This window comes from Scyliorhinus canicula, chromosome 17 (assembly GCF_902713615.1).
Source record: "Scyliorhinus canicula chromosome 17, sScyCan1.1, whole genome shotgun sequence".
Classification (NCBI taxonomy): domain Eukaryota; kingdom Metazoa; phylum Chordata; class Chondrichthyes; order Carcharhiniformes; family Scyliorhinidae; genus Scyliorhinus; species Scyliorhinus canicula.
Window position 1 is genome coordinate 41,774,106 of NC_052162.1, and position 23,298 is coordinate 41,797,403.

At 42.1% G+C, this 23,298-nt stretch overlaps 1 protein-coding gene across 1 annotated transcript in view; it reads right to left on the minus strand.

Moving 5' to 3' along the window:
• Positions 1-1,538: 1,538 nt before the first annotated feature.
• Positions 1,539-23,298, minus strand: part of las1l (LAS1 like ribosome biogenesis factor) — an 88,493-nt gene continuing 66,733 nt past the window's right edge. The window contains exon 13 of the mRNA XM_038774596.1: positions 1,539-2,078. Coding sequence (XP_038630524.1) covers positions 1,988-2,078 — 91 coding nt within the window. The 3' untranslated portion in view covers positions 1,539-1,987. The remainder of the gene's footprint in view (positions 2,079-23,298) is intronic.

A 23,298-nucleotide genomic window follows, 5' to 3' on the forward strand; every position in this document is an offset into this window, starting at 1 on the left:
CTCTTGTGGGAATATCTGGGCATCACTTTAAAAATATGCAGTCTCCCATTTAAGGCAGATGAGAATTTATTTCTGCAGGTTGGAGTCTTTGGAACTCTTTTCCTCAAAAGAAAGCAGAGTCTTTGAATTTTTGTAAGGCAGAGGTTGATAGGATTCTTGATATACAAGGGGGTGAATGATTATCAGAGGTAGGTGGCAATGCGGAGTTGAGTATTTCTTAATCAGCATAGTAAAGCTTTGGCATTCTCTACCCGAGAGAGTTGTTGCTGAACATATGAGTTTGCTAGATTCTTGGAATAATGGATATTGGGGAGGGGGAATAGATGGAAGCAGAGTAGTTGTGAAAGTTCAACTATGGCCTTAAAGAATGACAGGGCAGGGCTGCTGGTTATGTGGCTTGATCAGAGCTCGCGTAGTCAAAATAGCTATCAACTGAGTAAACATTTTTGATGGCATGTCCAGTGTTTGCAATGCAGCAAAGTATTAAATCTTCTGTTTCCTCATTAGCAAATTTATTAATGTTGCTAATTTATTTCTCACAATTTAACCTCTGGTTCATTGGTGGAACGCCAACATGACAGAGGCCAATCTTTGAGATACCTAAATACAGCCTGTCAACCCTAATAGCTGCTTTTCTTTCAGCAGTTCTCAAGTCTCACCCCTATTTTACTTGTTTGTTGATATGCTTTTAGCATATCATCTCTCATTAAAGTTGTCGATCACTGTATTCGGCTTTCCACTGCCAAATTGGGATGCCTCAAATCTCAACGGGGTTGTTAAGAACCATCTTCTGAAACAATGTTGGCTGCTGTTGAACAAGGACATTTTCATGTGGGGGATAAAAATCTTTGCCTCAGTGATTCCATTAATTAGCCAATTAATCCTAGTGGAGCCTAGTTGGGCATTTTTCATGAAAGTAGGATTGAAATCTGATTGCCTCATTTTCAACCTGATGATCTTGGCCTGTATACACTGATCTTTTTTTCTATTCTCCTCCACCATAATGACAATCAGCCATTTCCTGCCCAGTCTGTCAGTAGTAATATATGAAACCTATCATTCTGCCCCTTGACAGCTGTATTATTCTAAACATGGTTATTAACCAATTCCAGGTGTTATCAAAGCGATTTAGTTATATAATAGTCTACGATGACATGCTGTTAGTACCTCTTGCAGTGAATATTCCAAGGATGTGTTTCCTTGTTTGATCAATCCTGTGAGGCACAACATTTTAATTAGCTGATACCTGCCCTTTTACATTGCTTGCTAGTATTGTGCAGTTTGGTTAACGATCCTAAATTGGCTGGGAAAATCAATACATTTGTGGGCCAATGATCTGGTTGTTTCTCCCTAATAATAGTCCCAGAGGGAAAGAAAAAGATATGGGTGAATCCATACCAGCTCATGACAAGGGAAAGGGAGGAGAGAACTTCAACAAGTGTCTTTTAGTTTTAAAAAAGTTTGAGAAAAGGAGGCACTCTGGTGAAGAATTAGCAATACCAATAAAAACTGAACCATGTGCAAAAAAAAAACAGGACTCAGTTGGCTATCGGAATTTATTTTTGCGATATACAAAATATGGTAGACAGCTACCAGTTTACATGCAAATAACATTGTAGGACTCTATAAACACATGATCGAGTTTATGAAAAGAACCTCAACATTAGTTTGAAAGAAACTGGCTTTAGGATAGGCCAAAACTGGTAAAGTATCATTCATTCTAACCAGTTTAACAATTCCAAGTCTTAGACTGCTGGTGATGAAAAACTATCGATGACCCACCATAAATAAGCTTCAAAGGAAATGGGAAACATTAGAAAAATACAGCAGGTCTGTTAGCATCAGGGGGAAAAAAGGCAAGTTCAAGTAGAGACTCTTCAACAAACAGTTAGACATTCACTACATGCATGTGCAATCAGAAATGCACACCTGCTTAGGAATAAAAAGTCTTGAAAATGGAAAGTAATGAAACAATAGGTTTTCTTTGCTAGAACAATTTTAATCCAGCTTTCAGTCTGTTCAGGTCACTCGAAGTCCACCATAAACCTTCGGAGTCTGCACAAGGTAAACCTGTGGTACTGCAAGAAAACAAAAAGCATTTTTAGGAACAGGCAAATGGAGGTAAGAGGTTTACAAACAGAAACACAGGTAACGGCTAACCTAGATCAGAGGACCACAGCTATACACTCCCACTCTGAGCTGAATCAGATCTCAACTGCATGTAACACCTCTGGGGTGAAGGAAGAAGACACAGGGTTTTAAAAACAAAACCCACTGTTTCCACTTGTAATCCAGTGACTTCCATTGGAAAATGCATCTTTATGGAATTCAGGAAAGGCTCAATTTAAATTTCCCAAAGAGTTAAACAGAATGTATATCGATTTCGGTTTAGACAGGTACCTCCACCTGTGGAATCACAGCTTGGCCAAGAATCAGTGCTTTTAAGACAGGAGGAGAGAAATTTGATATTTAAAAAATAGGTATAACGCCAAAACTATTATTTCATTAGAAGGAGCAGGGGTGTTCCCCAGGGTCAGTGTTAGGGCTACGGTTCTTTTTGATATATGACACGGACTTGGGTATTTACGCACAATTTTAAAGACAAAACTCAAATGTTATAAACAAGGAGGCGAATAGTATCAAACTTCAGATAGATTGGTGAAAGGACAGACACATGGGCAATGAAAATGAATGCAGAGAAGTCTGAAATGACATTTTTGGAAGAATGAGGAGATATAGAAACAAAGTGATACCATTTTCAAGGTAAAGCAGGAACACGGTGTATACACACAAATCTTTCAAAGGTGCAGGATAAGTTGAGGACGACATTTTAAAAAAGCATATGGATTTTTATCTTATTAATAAAGGAATAGCGTACTGGAGCAAGGAGGTTCAGACAGGCTTTTCAAGTACTGATTGGCTTTAACTGGAGTATTATTGAATACTTCGGAAGGATGTCAAAACTCAAGAGGATGAAAAAGAGATTTACTAGAAAGGTACCCAGGATGAGAGATAGCAGTTGTGTGGAGAGAATGGGGGATTAAGAGAGTTACTGGCCCAAATCTTTCAGTTTCCAGATTGCCATAGACCGGAAGATTCTCGTCAGGACACAGTGGAAGTCCTGAAGAACAGACCTTCAGGGAACCTGCCCAGGAAGCTTCAACTTCCGATGGCAATTCCCCTGCTCCCTGGGACCCTCTGCGAATGTCTCCGACTAAAAGCTAGAGACTTTGAATAGTTACATGGTACTAACCTGGATAGTTACCCTACCTAACCATTTGCACACTAATATCCAAACTTGGCCTTCAAGCTAATACTGTAAAAAAAAAAGGGGGCACATCCAGTCTTCCCCTAACTCCACTTCAAAGTGGTTCCCTGATGTACACCGCACTGTGAATATTTGTGGAGCCAGGCTCGGAAGGTCCAGGTAGAAATGCGCAGCAATGTTGAGTCGAAAGATCAGTAAACAGAGGAGGCAGATTTACAACGGTTGGTAAATTTACCAGAAGCAACACTTTAAAAAAAATAAACGCAGGGAATTTTGGACTATTTGGAATGCATTGCCTGAGAGAGTAGTGGAAGCAGATTCAAAAGCAACTTCTGAAAAGGGAATTGAACCTGTAATTGAAGGAAATAAATTCAAAGCGTGGGATTAATTGGATAGCTCAGTCAGCACAGGTACAATTGGCCTTATAGCATCCTTCAAAGCAATATCATTCTGTGATTGCAGCTACATCCACTCAAATGATTAATGATAGTAATGCTTACAAGTAGCTGGCCAAAATCCTTCCTCTATGGTCACAGTAAATATTTGTAATTGCAGTTTATAGATCACTATCACCAATAAGAAAAAAAGAGTGCAAGTTTGACATAAGTAGCAAATTGGAATTATCCTCACTGACTGAAGACTAGAATACAGAACTGAACCTACTCCAATATACGGTGGCCCCCACTCAAGCCAAGTTGTCCAGCTGCAGCTTAGAAACACTGGATACACCATTACTCACTCCCAAATACGCTGACTAAATTTTCTCAAGAGCTAAATCAGCTGTTGCATCCTTCCCAGGGACTTGCCACAAGTGGTGCAAAAACATGTGGTTGGATTCTCCACCCTGCCGTGCCATATTTCTGCCCCGACTCGCCGGCAAGATTCTCCATGATGCCGACCGATCAATGGGGTTTCCCATTGTGCGGCGCCCCACGCCGTTGAGAATCCCCGGGCGCCGGCAAAACAGAGAATCACGCCGGCGGAGAATTCTGCTTCTGGCCTGAGAGGGGCATCACTGAAATGAGAATTATCCTATGGGTGGCAAATCACGTTCAGCAATTTAGCAACGCATTTCAAATAGAACAGGGTTTCCTCAGTGGAATCAAGATCTTACAATACAAAATTTGTATTGTATGTTGTACTGACAACTCGAGCTCTTAACACTGGACATGATGGTTTGGAGCACCCTGTAGGAAGCGTTTTTGCCTCGCGGCAATATGATTCTTCACATCATTTTTCATTTCATCCAAAAAAACTTTTCCAGGAGCATCAAGTAGGCCACCTATTTCCACAAGAACACAGCTTGACGCCTAATGCAAGGCTGTTAGCTAAAGTGACCCACTGCACATACTGCACTCTACAGAACTGCTTCCCCGAAATGATCAGATGAGCATTGATGAAAATATGGCATCAATGCAAAATTCGGGCAGCACGGTGGCACAGTGGTTAGCATTGTTGCCTACGGCGCTGAGGACCCGGGTTCGAATCCCGGCCCTGGGTCACTGTCTGTATGGAGTTTGCACATTCTCCCCGTGTCTGCGTGGGTTTCGCCCCCACAACCCAAAAGATGTGCAGGATAGGTGGATTGGCCACACTAAAATTGCCCCTTAATTGGAAAATATAATTGGGTACGCTAAATTTAAAAAAAAAAATCAATGCCAAATTCCAGCACATTCTTGGTCTTGCCCTAGTTTTTTCTGTACAAAGCCACCAAGAGCCCTTCAGACTCTAATCACTTACCCGCTAAGGGTGCTGGTTGGACAAACAATCCAGCCAATCATAGCTGTACGCAGCCTAGCACAGTCAAAGTTGAACTTTTATGGGGAGGCGGTGGGATAGTGGTAATGTCACTGGATTAGTAATCCAGAGGCCCGAGCTAAAGCTCAGGGGACATGGGTTCAAATCCCAACCCAGCAGTGGGTGGAATTTAATTTCAATGAATAAATCTGGAATAAAAGCTAGATTAATGGTAAAATACATCCAATTTAGGAATGAAATCTGCCACCCTTACCTGGTTTGACCAGAATAAGACTGCAGACCCAGGGCAATGTGGTTAACTCTTAAAAGCCCCCTGAAGTAGCCTAGCAAGTCACTCAGATGTCTCAAGCCACTACCAAGTCGAAAGGGAATAAAATGGAACAGACCATGACATTGACCTAGACAGCGGAAATGACAATGGCACATCTAGCCCTGAAAACCCTGCAAAACGTCTGGGGGCTTGTTACAAATTTGGGAGTGCTGTCCAAAACACTGGTCAGGCAAGATAGTCATACGCATGGAATCGCACCTTATAGACACTGTTCAGCTAACAGGACAAATCCACCAGAGGTGGCAGCACAGTGGTTGGGAGGAAATTGCCTTGGAAGTCCTCAACATTGACTCTGGACCCCATAACATCTCAAGTCATCAGGAGAAATATGGCAACAGAAACTTCCTGCTGGGTTCCACCCAAGGTCCTCCTCCAGGTGATGAATTAGTACTCCTTTACGTGCACACCACTTGGAGGAAGCACCGAGGGTGGCATGGGTGCAGAATGCACTCTGGGAGGGGGATTTCAATGTCTATAACCAAGAGTGGCTCAGTAGCACCACTACTGACTGAGCTGGCTGAGTCCTAAAGGACAAAGTTGACTGGGTCTGCAGAAGATGGCGAGGGAGACAAGAAGGAAAAATGTATGTGACCTCGTCCTCAATCTATTTGTTGCAGATCCATCTGTCCATGACAGTATTGGTAGAGGTGACCATTGCACAATCCTTATGAAGACAAGAGTCCCGTGTTCACATTAATGACACCTTCCATCGTGTCATTTGGCAATCCTAGTGCTAAATGGGACAGATGTCAAACAGAGCTACCAACTCAAGATTGGGCATTCAAGAGACACCATGGGTCATTAGCAGAATTGTACACAACTAGAATCTGCAATCTTATGGCCCTGTATATCCCACACTCGACCATTACCATCAAGCCAGCAGCTCAACCCTGATTCAAAGGAGGACAGGAGCGCATGCTAGGAACAACATCAGGCATACAGGAAAATGAGGCGTCAACCTGGTAAAGATACAACATGCTAAACAGCATAACCAACAAGTAACGGAGCCAGGTGATCCCACAAAACAATGGATCCAATCTAAGCTCTGTGGTCTTGCTACATCCAGTTGCGAATGGTGATGAACGATCAACTGGCTGGCTGAAGTTAGACCGAGCACAAAGGAGGTGGTTTTCTGGTGGTTTTTGGAGGTGAATCATCTCAATCCCAGGAGTTCCTCAGGGGAGTGTCCTAGGCCCTACCATCTTCAGCTGCTCCATCAAAGACCTTCCCTCCATCATAAGGTCAGAAGTGGGGATGTTCACGGATGCTTGCACACTACTACGCACCGTTTGCGACTCCTCAGACACTGAAGCAGGTGCGTACAATATCTAGGTTTGGGCTGACAAATGGCAAGAAACATTCACAGCCCACAAGTTGCTGTGAATGTTTACAGATAGCTAGCTAATGGGATATTGTTTATGTTTGAAGGACACCTGGGGTGTAGATAATTTATGAAGGATATTGTGTTTGGTTCTGGCTATGCAAGTCAAGGGCCAGAGACAAAAGAATGCTTTATGCTTTGGGTACAGATTATGCAGTTAATGGGAGGAGCCAGTAGGCCCTAGAACTCCCAACTGAACAGAGGTGATTTAGTTTGGTCCCGAAAGGTTCTCTCTCCAAAGATTCTGCACTGAAAAGAGCAAGTAGAAACCTGGTTGTTAACTTTCGAGTGGTATTTGAAATATATTGGTTTGCTTAGTTGGAATAAAGTGGCAGGTTTAGGAAACAAGTTGAGGTTTTCTCTTTTACTGAAGAATTATAACTTTTAACTGCAAAGCTATTTCTTTGTTGCTAATGTGGTTAATTCGGTGTTTAAAGTTTGTTTCAATATATAAGAAATTGCTTACAAGTCAAAACGTCTCTTATTAATCCTCAGCTCAAAGAATTTGGGCAGCACAGTAGCTAGCATAAATGCTTCACAGCTCCAGGGTCCCAGGTTCGATTCCCGGCTGGGTCACTGTCTGTGCGGAGTCTGCACGTCCTCCCAGTGTGTGCGTGGGTTTCCTCCGGGTGCTCCGGTTTCCTCCCACAGTCCAAAGATGTGCAGGTTAGGTGGATTGGCCATGCTAAATTGCCCGTAGTGTCCTATAAAGTAAGGTTAAGGGGGAGCGTTGTTGGGTTACGGGTATAGGGTGGATACGTGGGTTTGAGTAGGGTGATCATGGCTCGGCACAACATCGAGGGCCGAAGGGCCTGTTCTGTGCTGTACTGTTCTATGTTATCCACCCACCATCTCTTAATTGGATGACAAAACAATCCTCTGACCATTAATTGGTCACTCTGGGAAAATCACAATGAGTAACTATTTCCCCACATAGTGCAGGTCTCTGACCACATGAGTCCGATGGTGGGATTCAGAAACCTGCAGGGAAAATCCTTCCCATTGTTATATCTCCTTGCATCAATGCTCTATTCATCTGAAAGATCAGGTTAAGATTCTCAACCCTACTGCACACCATGCTCGTGGTTTCATAGATTCTCCTCACTAGCCATATTAAAATCTAGTTTACATTCCCACTGTGCACGTCCCTTTCCTGTCTCATTAACTTGCACTTAGTAATGCTGCATATTTGCAACTCACCAACCCAATTGCCAAAACAGAGCCCGATCACTTTTTAAAATACACAGACTTTCCCATCTTCAGGACATCCCAAAACAACTCACAACCAATTAATTACTTTTGATCTGCTACCACTTACTTTTAAGCAAGTATAGTAGCCAATTTGTGCACAGCAAGGTCTCCCAAACAGCAAAGATAATAAAATTAAAATGTTTTCATTGACTTAAATGGGTGCATGCTGCCTGGCTGGACACCATGAGGATGCCCTATTCTCCTCTAAAATGGTGGAATTGGAGTTTTCTTTTACACAACACCTGAACAGGTACAAGAGATCCCAATTTAACCTGTCACTTAAAAAGATAACACCTCTGACAATGTAACACCGCTTCGGTGCTGCATTAAAGCAACACCTCGATCATTTAATAATCATACTAGATGCTGCGATGGAGATGGCAAGTTAAGGTTGTCTCTCCCCACTCTTGCCCCCCCCCCCCCCCCCCCCAACCCAACCCACTTTCTCTCTCTCTCCCCACCCCCAGCCACCCACTGCCTCACAGACGGAGAGCTGATTCACCTTTCTCAGCCACATAGCTCGTTGGCTTATGATTTATCTTCCACTCATTTTGTTTCGCAGTTCAATCAGTTTTACCAAGGAACACAAAGTCAGTTTATGAAATAAAGTGATCACATCCTCTTGTGTACAGGACATACAAAAGCGTTGCTCTGTAAACACTGTCTAACCAACTGTCCTGTACTTTCCACAGAAGCTAGTGATCTTCTGAAAGAGTTAAACTTAGCCTTTAGGTGAATTTGCAGGAAGCAGCTGCTTCCGATGTTTTGTCGAGTGTTAAATAAAAGTAAAAGAAAGCTTTTAAACTCACACCGCCGCCCCCCCCCCCAACTAATGTTCGATGTTGTCTAGTTCTCGAAAGTTCATGAATAATGCCCATGAGTTGTAGAACCCTTCCATCCTTCCCCTCAGTTCAAACTTCTCAAGAGTCAAGAATTTCAACAAGTCCCCCTGCCACACCAGAGCACAGGGTGGAGAGGTTCCTCTCCATCCCATCAGGATCCACCTGCGGGCGATCAATGAGGCGAAATGTTTCCAACCCTGGCTGGTCCGACACCCCGAATATGGCCACCCGGGGGCCCGGGTCCAGTTTCACATGCACCACTTTAGAAATTACCCTAAAAACCTCCTTCCAGTAATCGTCTAGCTTTGGACAGGATCAAAACATATGAATGTGATAGCCCCCCCTCCCCCCAACGTTCACACATCTTCTACTCCTTCAAAGAATCGGCTCATCCTCGCCCTCTGTATACTACCTTCAGCTGCATCAGCCCCAACCTCGCGCACGAGGGTGGAGGCATTCACTCTCCGGAGCACCGCACACCAGAACCCCTCGTCCTCCCACTTTGCTTTGATCCCTTCCAGTGGTGCCTTCTCCTCTGCCAAAATAGCTCTGTACACCGCTGACACTACCCCTTCGTTCCTCGGGGAAGTTCTGTATCTCCTTTCTGGCAAAATCTCGAACCTGCATGTATCTAAACATTTCTCCCTCCTCCAGCCTATACTTCGTTTCCAGCTCCTTCAATCCTGCAAACCGACCCCTAAGAAACAAATCTTTCAATGTCTTAATCCCCTTCTCCTCCCATTTTCCAAAAATTTCCATCCCACCTCCCTGGCTCAAATCTGTGGTTCCCCCAAATCAGCATTTCCCTTGACCCTGCCCCCAATCCGAAGTGTTGGCGAAACTGCCTCCAAAATCTCAATGAAGCTATTATTATCGGATTCCCCGAGTACTTCCCCCGGACTATCGGGAGTGGCGCTGTTGCTAGTGCTTTCAATCCCGACCCCCTACACAAACTCTCATCCATTCTGACCCACTGGGAATCAGCCCCTCTGACCCAGCTCCGCACCTTCTCCGCATTCACAGCCCAGTAGTAATACATCAGGTTCGGAAGACCCAAACCCCCTGCCTGCCTTCCCTCTGTAGTAGCACCTTTTTAACTCGGGCCACCTTCCCTCCCCATATGAACGACATAATCCTTTCCGCGATCTCTCTGAAAAAAGCCTTTGGCAGGAAAATCGGCAGGCATTAAAAAATAAACAGAAATCATGGCAACACGTTCAAATGTAACGGACCTGCCAGTGACAGAGGGAGATTGTCCCACCTTGCCAGATCAGCTGTCACTCTCCCCACTAAACTAGAAAGGTTGTAACTGCGGAGCCCCCCCCCCCCCCCAACTCACTCCAGGGCAACCTGCACCTCCAGGAACCTAAAGTGAGTCCCTGGCCTACGGAATGGCAGCCCCACCCCTGCCCCTGCCCCCACCCCCGGCTGAGACACCACAAAATACTCACTCTTGTCAGTTCCCACACGTATAACAGCAAATCATCAGTCTTTGCGGCAAAATTTATGTACTTATTTTAAATCTAATTTTCTCACTCCGAACCCCTCTTCTGAAAACCATATTCTAAATTACACCCGCACTCTCAGCCCTCTGACATCACACCCAAGAAGCAATTATTCAATAAAGACTAAAACTTTGTCAGTTATTTGACAATGAAGGGTGGTAGAGTCGGGTAAGATTCTGTCTTCATACAACCTCCACACGTTCATTTTCAAGTGTCATTGGATGGACAATTCTTCATGCACAATTCCAATGAACATTAAATGATTCAACTACCAAAGTCCAGGCATATTTAGACCTGTCCCCCGACAACTCCATCCTAACATCATGCCATCCTCCTCCCTTCTCATTGTCATGCTCCATACCCTGATGCTTTTGAGCGCGAGGGATCATAACCAACTGCAAACCTCTACTGCTGGCTTTCCCAGACAGCGGCTAGCCAACCGGTCATCCTGTCGCTTATGATTGACTCCCAGGCAGGGCATTCACCATCCCTCTGTCCAGGAATAATCTCACCTACAAACATAATCCCATGTAAACATCATTTATTAAAGATTCCAATGCTCGCTACCCATATTAAACAAATCCCGGTTGCCCATCACTCTTATACATCAAGCTTAATTTACTCTGTTCAGTTCCGAAGAGTCACACTCGACTCAAAACCATTCTTTCTCTCTCTACAGATGCTGCCAGACTCACTGAGTTTTCCCACAACTTTTATTTCAGATTTCCAGCATTGTGTTTTGATTTTAGTGCCCATTTAGTTGCTGTTCTTCAACACTCTCAAAATCCATGTTCTAATTTACTAATGTATCCATAGTTTTGTCTTAGCTTTTGTAATTTCCTCCAGCCCGAGCCAGGCTGAATTGAAGTCTTCACACTCTAGCCTCCTCTTTATCCCCATCACTGTTGACGACAATACATTCCAATTGTCTCAGTTCCACTGTCAAACACTCCTTCCAAACTCCTCCACCTTGTTATCTCTCTGAACTTAAAGATACTGCTAATGCTCAATGGGCTAATTTCCCATCAGGAACCAACAGAAGTGAGTGGAATGGTGGTTTTACATCACAAATAAAAAGGAATGCAATATTGGGAACAGTGCAAGAGCAGCATTTCTAATTGATCTTGTGGGTTTCCCCATCTGTCAGTTAGGTTAAAATGACCCCTGATGTCTGGGCTCACAGTTATAGAATGGCTCTTTCTCACATCTCCAAGAGGTATTTATGTTCTCTTACTTTTCTTGCCAGAAGGCATTGCTTTCTTCCTGGGATGGGATGCAAGTGATCAGTTTTCACGTGAGCCTAATGAGCTGCAACAACATATCCAAGGAAAGAAACTGTGCTTGTATTGCACCTTTCACATTCTCAGGATATCCCAAAGTACTTCACGTTTTTGTCAGAACAAATATCAGCACCGTTTGCACATTCGCCCCATGTTTCTGTGGGTTCCACCCCCACAACCCAAAGATGTGCAGGGTAGGTGGATTGGCCATGCTAAATTGCCCCTTAATTGGAAAAAAAAATGATGAATTGGGTACTCTAAATTTATTTATTTTTTAAAATATCAGCAGCGTGCACTATTGAAAATGCAGTTTGTTTTTAATGCATAAAGATATTTGCAACTTTCATTAAAAGGTTCACATTTGTTTATTCATTCATTTGGTTCAAGGCTATACTATAGCGTCTATCTGCTCATTTATGTAAGATTTAAACAACATGGCAATACAAAATAACTACAAATCTGAAGGTTGCGTTAAGGTTTCATATGCAACTGAAGTACATTATCCAAAACAACACTTCAGTGGAGCATCAGTTATTTTCTGCGAGGTGAGATATAGAAAAGCAGTTGAAATAAAAATGAGGCACTTTTCCTTTACCTTCCTGTTTAAACTTTATAGTATCTATTTGCTCACAGGCATTGTCTTTGGCATCTTGCTGTTCAAACTGGCTGCCACATTTGCTTGCGTAATAAATGATAAATAATTAATAAAAAAATAAAATCATGTATCGTCACAAGTAGGCTTAAAACAAAGTTATTGTGAAAAGCCCCTAGTCGCCACATTCCGGCGGCTGTTCGGGGAGGCTGGTACGGGAATTGAACCGTGCTGCTGGCCTGCCTTGGTCTGCTTTAAAAGCCAGCTCTTGAGCCCTGTGTCGCCCCCGAGTATCAGAGGACACTTCCACCAATCACCATGTATCCGTCCAGAAGAAGCTTTACTCAAATCGATGTTTGAGTAACTCATTATATTAGGACAGTTTTTGTTTAACTGCCATAGAGGGAGTTTCAATGCAAGTTACAATACATATCACTAAAAGGTAAATATTACTCGCCTTCAGAAGTATTTTGCATTATAATTCCAGTTGGGTTTGCTCATAAAAACAAATGGCCTCCTTCTGCACTGTAAATTTTATGATTCTAAATTGATTTTCTCCTTTCAATGATTTTTTTGAAAGCTTTTACACTCCACATATTGTTGCAGCTGAGGGATCAGACATTCTGTCAGTTCCTATTAAAGTATATAGTTGCCAGGGGGCAATATGGGCTACCACTTGTGACCATTCCTTCCTTAGGGTATTTTGAAGAGGAGAGGAATTCTCCTAACCATCTTGGCCGATATTAATCCCTCAATCAACATCACAAACAGGTCTTGTATTTGTTCACAATCTCACTGCTGCTTTTGGGAACTTGCAATGCACAGGTTGACTGGGATGTTCCCTGCATTACAACAGTTACTACACTTCAAAAATCCATCATTGGCTATAAAGCACTTTGAGACATTATGAGATCATGAACAATGCTATTTAAAGCAATATTTTTTTCTTTAAATGAGATATGCCACAGTTTTATCTTCCTCAATATGTGGGCGACACATATGAGGTTTGTTAGATGACTTCAGAGGGTTTTGACATTAGCCACACTGGATAAATTATCTTCCCTAAAGGATGATAATGAACCAGTTCAGTTTTTATATACATTTTTTTAGAACTAGATTTTTAGCTCAGATTTATAAAAAATTAATTAATACTGAAATCATTGTGAAATAATGCACTTTCATTTTCAAGATTATTTCTTGCTTTGCTATTGTTAGTCCAGCAACATGACCACTAAACTGCAAACTTATTTAACTCCAGTGGTTAGTAATGTTGCTTCACAGCGCTGGGGTCCCAGGTCCGATTCCTGCTTGAGTCACCGTCTGTGCGGAGTTTGCACATTCTCCCCGTGTCTACGTGGGTTTCCTCTGGGTGCTCCGGTTTCCTCCCACAAGTCCCAAAAGACGCACTGCTAGGTAATTTGGACATCCTGAATTCTCCCTCCCTGTACCCGCCGGAATGTGGCGACTAGGGGATTTTCACAGCAACGTTATTGCAGTGTTAATGTAAGCCAACTTGTGACAATAAAGATTATTATTGATTATTATTATGAGATATCAAGAATGGAGTTAAATAAGTTTGCAGTTTAGTGGTCATGTTGCTGGACTAACAATAGCTAAGCAAGAAATAATCTTGAAAATGAAAGTGCATTATTTCACAATGATTTTAGTATTATTTTTTTATAAATCTGAGATAAAAATCTAGTTCTAAAAAAATTAATATAAAAACTGAACTGGTTCATTATCATCCTTTAGGGAAGATAATTTATCCAGTGTGGCTAATGTCAAAACCCTCTGAAGTCATCTAACAAACCTCATGGTTGTGCTAAACCTTTGCTCAAAATTCTGGGACTCTGTTGGTGAGTAAGAAAAGATTAAAAACTCTATATTGTGGGGCAGGACAAAAATTTCAGAATTGAAATTGTGTTGTGTAGTATCTATGACAATCTTTTCCAATGAAATTGCTTCTTCCATAATTTTAATGAAGATGCTAGTCTGTTAAAAATAGGCTAAACCCTTTGTTAAAATAGCAAACGATTTTAGCTCAAATTCGTATGTGAATACATTTGAAGAGTGTAGACTACACGATTAAACTACCAAAATAATGGATATTTTTTCTCCTCATTGTACTCCAGACATTATTGTGTCAATGAAAGTTGCCAAAGTCCCAGAGTACCATAAGCTGCTCTCCACTTTTTGAGAGAGAGCTGACTGGTGATGATTTAATCTGAGGGTCATCACTCCTTAGGCAAGAGGCAATGTTGAGAAGGCACCATGAATAACCTCAGCCGGTACAGGAATTGAACCTTTTCTGCTGGTGTCACTCTGCATCATAAACCAGCTGTCCAGCCAACTGAGTTGATACAGAATGACGCAAACAGCACAAGCTCAATTCCTGTACTGACTGAGGTTATTTGGACAACTTCTCAACCTTCCACCATTTAAGCAATATTCTGCGATTTGGGATTTTCCGACCAACGTTGAAAGTCCACATTTCTGCAGGTTATACTGCATCTGCCATGTACCACTCATTCAACTTGTCCAAATTTCCTTGAAGCCTCCTTGCATCCTCCTCACAACTCACATTCCCACTTAATTTTGTCATCATTAAACTTGGAAATATTATCTTTGGTCCCCACATCCAAATTATTGATATAGATTACAAGCCCCAAACACTGATCCTTGTGGCACTGCTCTAGTTGCTACCAGCCAAGCAGAGAATGACCGGTTTATTATGACTGTTTTCTGTCCATTAGCCAGTCTCCAAACCAGTGTGTTCTAATTTTGCTTACTAACCTCGTATGTGGAACCTTATCAAAAAATCTTCTGAAAATTCAAATACACCACATCCACTAGTTCTACTTTATCTATTCTGCTAGTTTCTTCCTCAAACAGCCCAAGGTCTGTCAAACATAATCTTTCATAAATCCAGATTAACTCTGCCCAATCCAAACAATTACTTTCCAAGTGCCTAATTATCATATCCTTATAGACGGAAGCATTTTCCTACTGCCGATGTCAGGGTAACAAACCTGTTTGTTTCTTTCACTCCTTTCTTCAATAGTGGGGTAACATTTTCTACCTTTCTATCTACAGTAAACATTCCAAAGTCTGTAGCATTGTGGAAAATAACCACCAATGCATCCACCATCTTTACTGCCACCTCATAACACTCTGCGATATAACACGTCTGGTCCAAGGGATTTATCAACTTTCAGTCCTACATTTTTACCAAAAATATTTTTTTTTCAGGTCCTCGGTCCCTTGATTCTCTGGTGAAAGGGCCAAGGAGGCAAACTTCAATTAAAAAACATAACAGATAGAATGATGTGATGAACATTGTCTCTTACCCAAGATCCTCTGCTCCACTGACCCAGTTAGCCTTACCCCACCGCCTGCTCCTCTGGTCCCGGCAACCACCCATCACGTTCTTCTGGTCCCTTGAATCCTCCCCTATCCTTTGGCCTCATCAGCAAATCCACACCACCACCACTCTTTCAAACCCCCCCCCCCCCCCCCCCACCTCTCCACCTTCCCCCGCCACCACCCCAACAAAGTTGTTGGTCACCCTGCACACGATTGAGATAGAATCCAGCACAGCAATTAAAATCTGGCCTCATGTTCTGTCCTCACTGTACAATGCCATCAAGTCATCATGACAAATTATAATTCTCTATATTTTGCAGCATCACTTTTGGTTTTGCATCACCACAATGCAAGCGGAGCGGTAAACAGGATTTTCCTCATTCATTTGAGTAATACTAGAAAATAACCTTTGTAAGACAAGCAAAAAGAAAGGAACAGGGAGTTTACATACAGGAAGCAGTGCCAAGGTTAAATTCCTGTAACAAAACGCGAAATAGCTGCTTCGGCAACGGAACACAAGATAAAGACAAAACAATAACACAAAAACAGGTGAAATCTTCACCCAGGATGTTCAGTTGTTTTGTCAAATTGGATTGGTAACTGTGAAACTGAGCACTGTCCTCCGAAAGCCTGAAACTAAGGCACCCAGGCCCATGAAATTCAGTTCCTTCAAAAAATAAATACTTATCATGACCAGAAATACAACTGGCACAAAACAGATATTAGTTAAGTAAGCACAGAGAATGCAGAAAAGATACACCTGGCCACGTCAATGTTGTAAAATAGAACACAGAGCAATATAAATCTGGGTTGGACAACATGTTCTTATGTTTCCAGTGTTTACCCAAGAAACAGGAGCAAGAGGAATCATTCAGCCCTTTGCTCCAACATTCAGTAAATCATGGCTGATCTGATCCTTCCACATTCCTGCCTGTTCCCCTTCCTCGACACCCCTATCGTTCAAAAATCGGTAACGCAGCACTGAGTATATTCAATGGCTCAGCCTCCACAGCCGCAGAGGTAGAGAATTCCAAACATTCACACCAGAGAAGAAAATCCTCTTCATCTCCATCTTAAATGGACAAACACCTATTCTGAAACTATGCCCCATGGTTCTAGATTTCTTCACCAGGGGAAGCAGCTTTTCAATATCTACTTTGGCAAGCCCCCTCAGAATCTTAAATGTTTCGAAACACAATCTTTTAAACTCCAATGAGTACAGGATGGACCTTCTCACCGTCCCTCACATGTCAGCCCTTTCCTCCCAGGAATCAACCAAGTGAAACCTTCTCTGAACGACCTGCAATGGATGTATATCCCTCCTTAAATAAAGAGGCCAAAACTCTACACTGTATTCCATCTGTAGTCTCATCAATGCCCTGTAAAGTTGTAGCGAGACTTCCCTACTTGTATACTCCATCCCTCTTGCACTGAAAGCCAACATTCCATTTGCCACCCAAATTATCTACTGTGCCTGTATGTAAAATTTGAGATTCATGCACAAAGACGCAGAGATCCTTCTGTACCACAGCATTCTGCAGTCTGTCATGGAATTGCCTAGTAACAACAGTAACTCAAATTAACATGACATAAAAGGATGCAACCTGCCCAGCAACGGGTAGAAATCTGCCGAGCCAAAGCAGTAGCCAGTTTTCAAAATGCTGGATGAGATGCTTCGCTCCCAGTAACAAGATTAGAAGGCACTGGGATAGAATCAGATGTGAACAGCTTAGTAGTAGAAACAGTTTACCTAGAGAATTGAGAGATTAATCGGGTGGCAAGGTGGCTAGCACTGCTGCCTCACAACACCAGGGTTCAATTCGGCCTCAAGGTGGCTGTGTGGAGTTTGCCTTTTCTCCCTGTTTTTGTTTTCTCCGGATCCTCCGGTTTCCTCCTACAGTCCAACATTGTGCAGGTTAGGTGGATTGGCCATGCTAAATTGCCCCTTAGTGTCCAAAAGGTTAGGTGGGGTTACGGAGATAGGGTCGAGCATGGACTGAGGTAGGGTATTCTTTCCAAGGGTTGGTCCAGACTCGATGGGTTGAACGGTCTCATTCTGCACTTTAGAGATTCTATGATAGGTGGACGCATGCCAAGTCTAGAGTCAAGGAATTTGATCGTGGCAGACAGCCAAATACACAGAATTGCCAGGTGCTCGAAGCAAGGGAGGCCAGTTAACACCTAGCAACTTTGAAGCAGACAAGCCAGTTGCCAGGGAGCAGCCTGGAAGCCAAGTTTTGCATCCAACAGCCTCTACATCTTAGAGCCAGGGCAGTGCTAAAACCTTTGTAAAGGGAGTTTAAAATATCTTCACTAGACCAGGACAGGACATTTCCCAGAATTTCATAGAATTTGAAATTCTGGGAAATGTCCTGTCCTGGTCTAGTGAAGATTATCATCCCTGTATTGTGTGGTAACTATAAACTGGTTTTAACTTACAGATGTTGTTTAGCAAAAAGGGGAAGCTTTAAGGAGTTCAGGGATCGTAAGATATAGTTTGGAACAAGGGGCACATTCTACATAAACTTGTGTCTGTGTAGTAATTCATACTTAATTGTCTTAGCATATATAGTCCTGTTTGTATGTGTTTGTCTTTTCTTTAATTTAATAAATAGTCTCTAATAATTGTTAAACGATGAGCTGCTTATTCTCACTGGGGTTTCACTTGACTCCCTCGTTCCAAAAACAAAACTATACAAAACAAAACTCGAACCAGTATTCCAAGTTCGGATATCCTTGCAGATGACATCAGCGTGGTTTGGGACGTTGTCATAGAATCATAGAATTTATTTACAGTGCAGAAGGAGGCCATTCGGCCCATCGGGTCTGCACTGACCTTTGGAAAGAGCACCCTGTTCAAGCCCACGCCTCCACCCTGTCCCCGTAACCCAGCAACCCCACCTAACCTTTTGGACACTTAGGGGCAATTTAGCATGGCAAATGCACCTAACCTGCACATCTTTGGACTGAGGGAGGAAACCGGAGCATATCTGCTTTTCCATTCTTCTTACAAAGGTGGACAACTGAAATGTTCCATATTATATTCATCTACCAATTTTTTGCCCATTGACTTAATCTATCTGTATCCTTTTATATCCTATTGAAAACTTCCCATCTTTATATCAACAGCAAATTTGGCTACAATACAGTTGCTCCCTTCATCCAAATAGCTAATATAAATTGTAAATAGTGGAAGCCACAGCATTAATACCCAAGGCAAACCACTAGTCACAGCTTGCCAACCCAAAATTAACTCATTTATCCCATCTGTTTCCTGTTAATCAGCCAATTCGCTATCCATTCTAATCTACGTATTGCCCCCAAAGCCATGAGCTCTCATTTTGTGTAGTAATATTTTATGTCGCACTTTATCAAATGCCTTTTGGAAACTCAAGTGTACTAGATCTACTGGTTCCCCCTTATCCACTCTGTTCAGTACTTCCTCAAATAACACCAATAAAATTTGTCAAACACAATTGCCCTTTCATAAAACATGTTGACTTTGTTTGATCCTATTCTGATTTACTAAATGCTCTGCTACTACTTCCTTAACAATGGATTCCCAGCATTTTTCTGTGACAGATTTTAGACAAACGGGCTTACGGTTTCTCGTTTTCCATCTTTTATCCTTTTTTGAATAACATTTTCAGATTTCCGATCTGCTAGGACCTTTCAGTTTCTAGGGAATTTCGGAAGATTACAACCAATGCGTCCACTATCATTGCTGACATTCCCTTTAAGACCATAGGATGCAGGCCAGGGGACTCATCACCCTTTAGTCTATGGGTTTGCCTGGTACTTTTGCTCTAGTGTGAGATTTTTTTTAAAGTTCCTCTTTTGCTCCTGGATTTTCTAATAGTCCTGGGATGCTTCGAGTCTTCCACTGTGAAGACAAATGCCAAATGCTTGCTCACGCCTCTGCCATTTCCTCTTTTTCCATCATTAATGTCCCAATCTCATCCTCTGAGAAACCATTGTTCATTTTAGCTCCTTTTCCCCCCTTTTATATACTCGTAGAAGTTCTTACCGTTTTTACATTTCTTACTAGTTTACTCTTGTACTCCAATTTCTCCCTTTCTCTCTATTATTTTTGTCATCCTTTGCTGGTTTCTAAAATGTACCCAATCGTCTGCCCTACCACTAATCTGTGCAACATAGTATGCCTTTCCTTTGAATTTGATACCATCCTTCTTTTCCTTAGTTAGCCACAGGTGCCTCACATTCTTCTAGAATCCTTCTTTCTCAATGGAATATATCTGACGAGAGTCATGAAGTACCTCCTTAAACATCGGCCACTTTTTCTCTACTGCCTTATCTTTTGGTCCATTACCCAAGCCAGTGTAGTCAACTCTGTCTTCAATCCTTTGTAATTGCCTTATTGAAGTTTAAGACAGTAGTTTCACACCCAAGTTTCTTATCCTAAAACTGAACATGAATTTCCATCAGGTTATAATCATTCTTCCCGAGATGACCTTTTACTATTGGATCATTAATTAATCCTTACACATAAAATAGTCAGTTCCCTGGTTGGTTCCACAACATGGTGTTCGAAGAAACCTCCTCCAATTTGATTTGTCCAATCTACATAAACATTAAGATTGCCCTTATTGCAGTATTTGTCTTACAAGACCCCATTTTTTCTTGATTTGTATTTTCTCCTTTGCTGTAGTTGCTGTGTGGGGGCCTATCAACTACTCCCACCAATGATTCTTTCCCTTGCTATGCCTTATTTCCACCCAAACTGATTCTAGGTCTTGGTTTTCCAAGCCAAGATTAATTCTCATTACTGTACTGATCACATCACTCATTAAAAAAGCAACCCTGCGTCTTTTCTTTCTTCCCATCTTTCCAAAATTTCTTGGTCACCTTACAACCACATCTCTGTAAAGCCCATATCATATCCATCCATTTCAATTTATACTATCAATTCATCAATATATTCATCAATTATGAATACTGAGTACATTCAGATAAACAACATTTAATTCTGACTTTTTGACCAATTTGCCTTACTTTGACCCTATTTGCTGGCCCATTTTGGTTATTACCCAAATAGCTACCTGGTCCTTTCTCTAACTTTCTAAATGTCCCCTTACTAGAACTGTTCTCTCACCACTCCCCAGTCGACTATTCAGTTTGAAGCCAGCATTTGTCATCCATCCCCAACTGCCAGACCAGATAAGGACATTAGTGAATCAAACGGGTTTTGAACGACAATTGTCGATGGTTTCATGGTCACTAGCTTTAGATTACAGATTTAGTAACTGAATTTACATTCCACAAGTTGCTGTGATGGGATTTGAACCTACTTCCCCAGAGCATTATCCTGGGCCTCTGGATTACTAGTCCAGCAACATTACCACTACGCCGCCACTGCCTCCCCTAAAGTGAAGGTTATCCCAATAGCACAGCTCCTCTTCCGCAGTACTGTTGCCAGTGCTCCGTGAATCAAAACCCATTTCTCCCAGACCAATTTTGAACTGCACATTCAACTCTCTGATCTTATTTACCTTTGCCAATTTGCTCATGGCTCAGGTAATATCCCAGAGATGACTACCTTTGTGGTTCTGCTTTTAAATATAGCCCCTAGCTGCCCACATATCCTCAGCAGAACACCGTTCTTAGTTCTATCAATGTCATTGGTATCTACATGGATCATGACAACTGGATTTTTCCCCTCATTCAAAATTCTTCTCTAGTCCTTAATGCTGGAACCAAGCAGGTAACATAGCCTTCCATTCCCATGCTCTCACCTGCAGAGCTGAATCCATACCCTAACTATACTGTCCCTGCTACCGTTACATTCCTTTTTACTACCATTGTACCAGAGCACTGTGGGTCAGTCTCTACATCCTCCCTGCAGTCCCTGCCCACATCCACACAGGCCAGAAGCATTTTTAACCTGTTGGACCAGTGCAATGGCCGAGGATCTTCTATCACTACCTTCTGGATACCCATACCTGCCTCACTTGTAGTCACACATTCCTGTCCCGTCCTCCTCTTCTCTCTTCCCCCCCCAATGCATCAAAGTGCAGCTCATCAACTCGGAGTCAAAATTTCTTGTGTTGGAGACACTTACTGCAGATGCAGTTGCTGTCCACCACACAGGTGTCCACCAGCTCCCGCATGCTACAGCTGCGACACATCATCATCTGCCCTGCCATTTCAGTTATATTTTATTTAACTAAGGTTTAAAGTTCAGAAGTATCACTCAATAGTTATTTGAAGTTACATCAAGTAGTTTAGCTAGATAAACTATGAAATTTAATACAGTGCTTGTACTTCTCAATACTAGTTTCAGCGCCTGACCCAGTTTAGAGAAAAAAATAAACCTTAGAAACCATTGATCATCTATCTGCCTCCAAACCTCAGTTCTCGCTCACTCTTTCAGACAATCCCTTGTTTTGTAAAAGACCAGACCAGCACCTCTTCCCTCACTCATCAAATTGCCAAGTTCCATACTCTTGTCTTTCAGTGCTCCATCAGGTTGGCCTCCGTGCTACTTCACGTGTTAATGATACCTCTTAATTTTATACTAGCTAAAATGACAGACCATGTTGATTAGGAAGCCAGTGGCACTGTGGTAACGTCAGTGGACTAGTAATATCAACACAAAGGCTAGTGTTCTGGGGCCATGGGTTCAAATCTCACCCTAGCAGCTCGTGAAATTTAAACTCAAAATAATAAACTATAATTGAAATCTAGTCTCAGTAGTGGCGACCATGCCAACCATTATCGGTTTTAAAAACCAGTCTGGTTAATGAATGCCCTTTAGGGATGGAATCTGCCATCCTTACCCGGTCTGATCTACATACAATGCCAGACCGAACAGTGTATTTTAACTCCCCTCTGAAGTGGCCTTGCAAGCTACTCAGTTCAAGGGCAATAAAGAATGGGCAACAAATGCAGGTCTTACCAATGACACACACACATTCCATGATAGAATAAAGAAAAAAAGTTCAAACTAGCCACCCAATTAACTAATTGTGCACCTGCCTCTAGTATGCAGCTTATTTATCATTAACTAAGACTGAAAGAAACAACTTAAATGTTCAAGTTAAATGCCAAATGCATTTAGAAAGCAATCAACTCATAAAATTCCTTGGGTCAGTACTCTGTCTCACGGTACTCCATCAAGCTGGAATTCATGCTATTTATGGCATGAAGTCATTGGCAGCGCCCAAAACAAATACAGCAACAGAAATGGATAAGACATGGCAAGACTCCATGGTTCATACAAATAGCAGTTCAGGTTTAGTATCATCATGCAGTTTTTAAAAAAATGTATATTATCTGAAGAGTTAAATCGTTTGCTTTACAGACTCTTGTTAAAATCACCACTGAGACCGATAATATCTGAATTTTCAGTGACTGACTGGAAGGATCGCATGACAACATTAACTTTCGAGACTTCTTCTGTAATAAACTTCCACTGTAAACTACAGAGAGGATTCCCCCATTTAAAACAGTCGAAAAGTCCCCTCCACAGTTTATCAGTTTACTTTACTCTGTCCCTTAAATGCAGGTGTCATTCCACAGGAACCAGTCCAAAGCTATTCTCAGCTCCCGATCGCTTGTTTCCTTTGCCAGCCAGATAACTTCTAATACCCAAGCTGACATTAATGGCATGAGTTACTCTGGAAATTCCTCCCTCTAGCCAAAGCTAGGCCAACTCTCACTATCTCTCTCCCTCTCGGAATTAAATAGACAGATTAAATTACGACCAT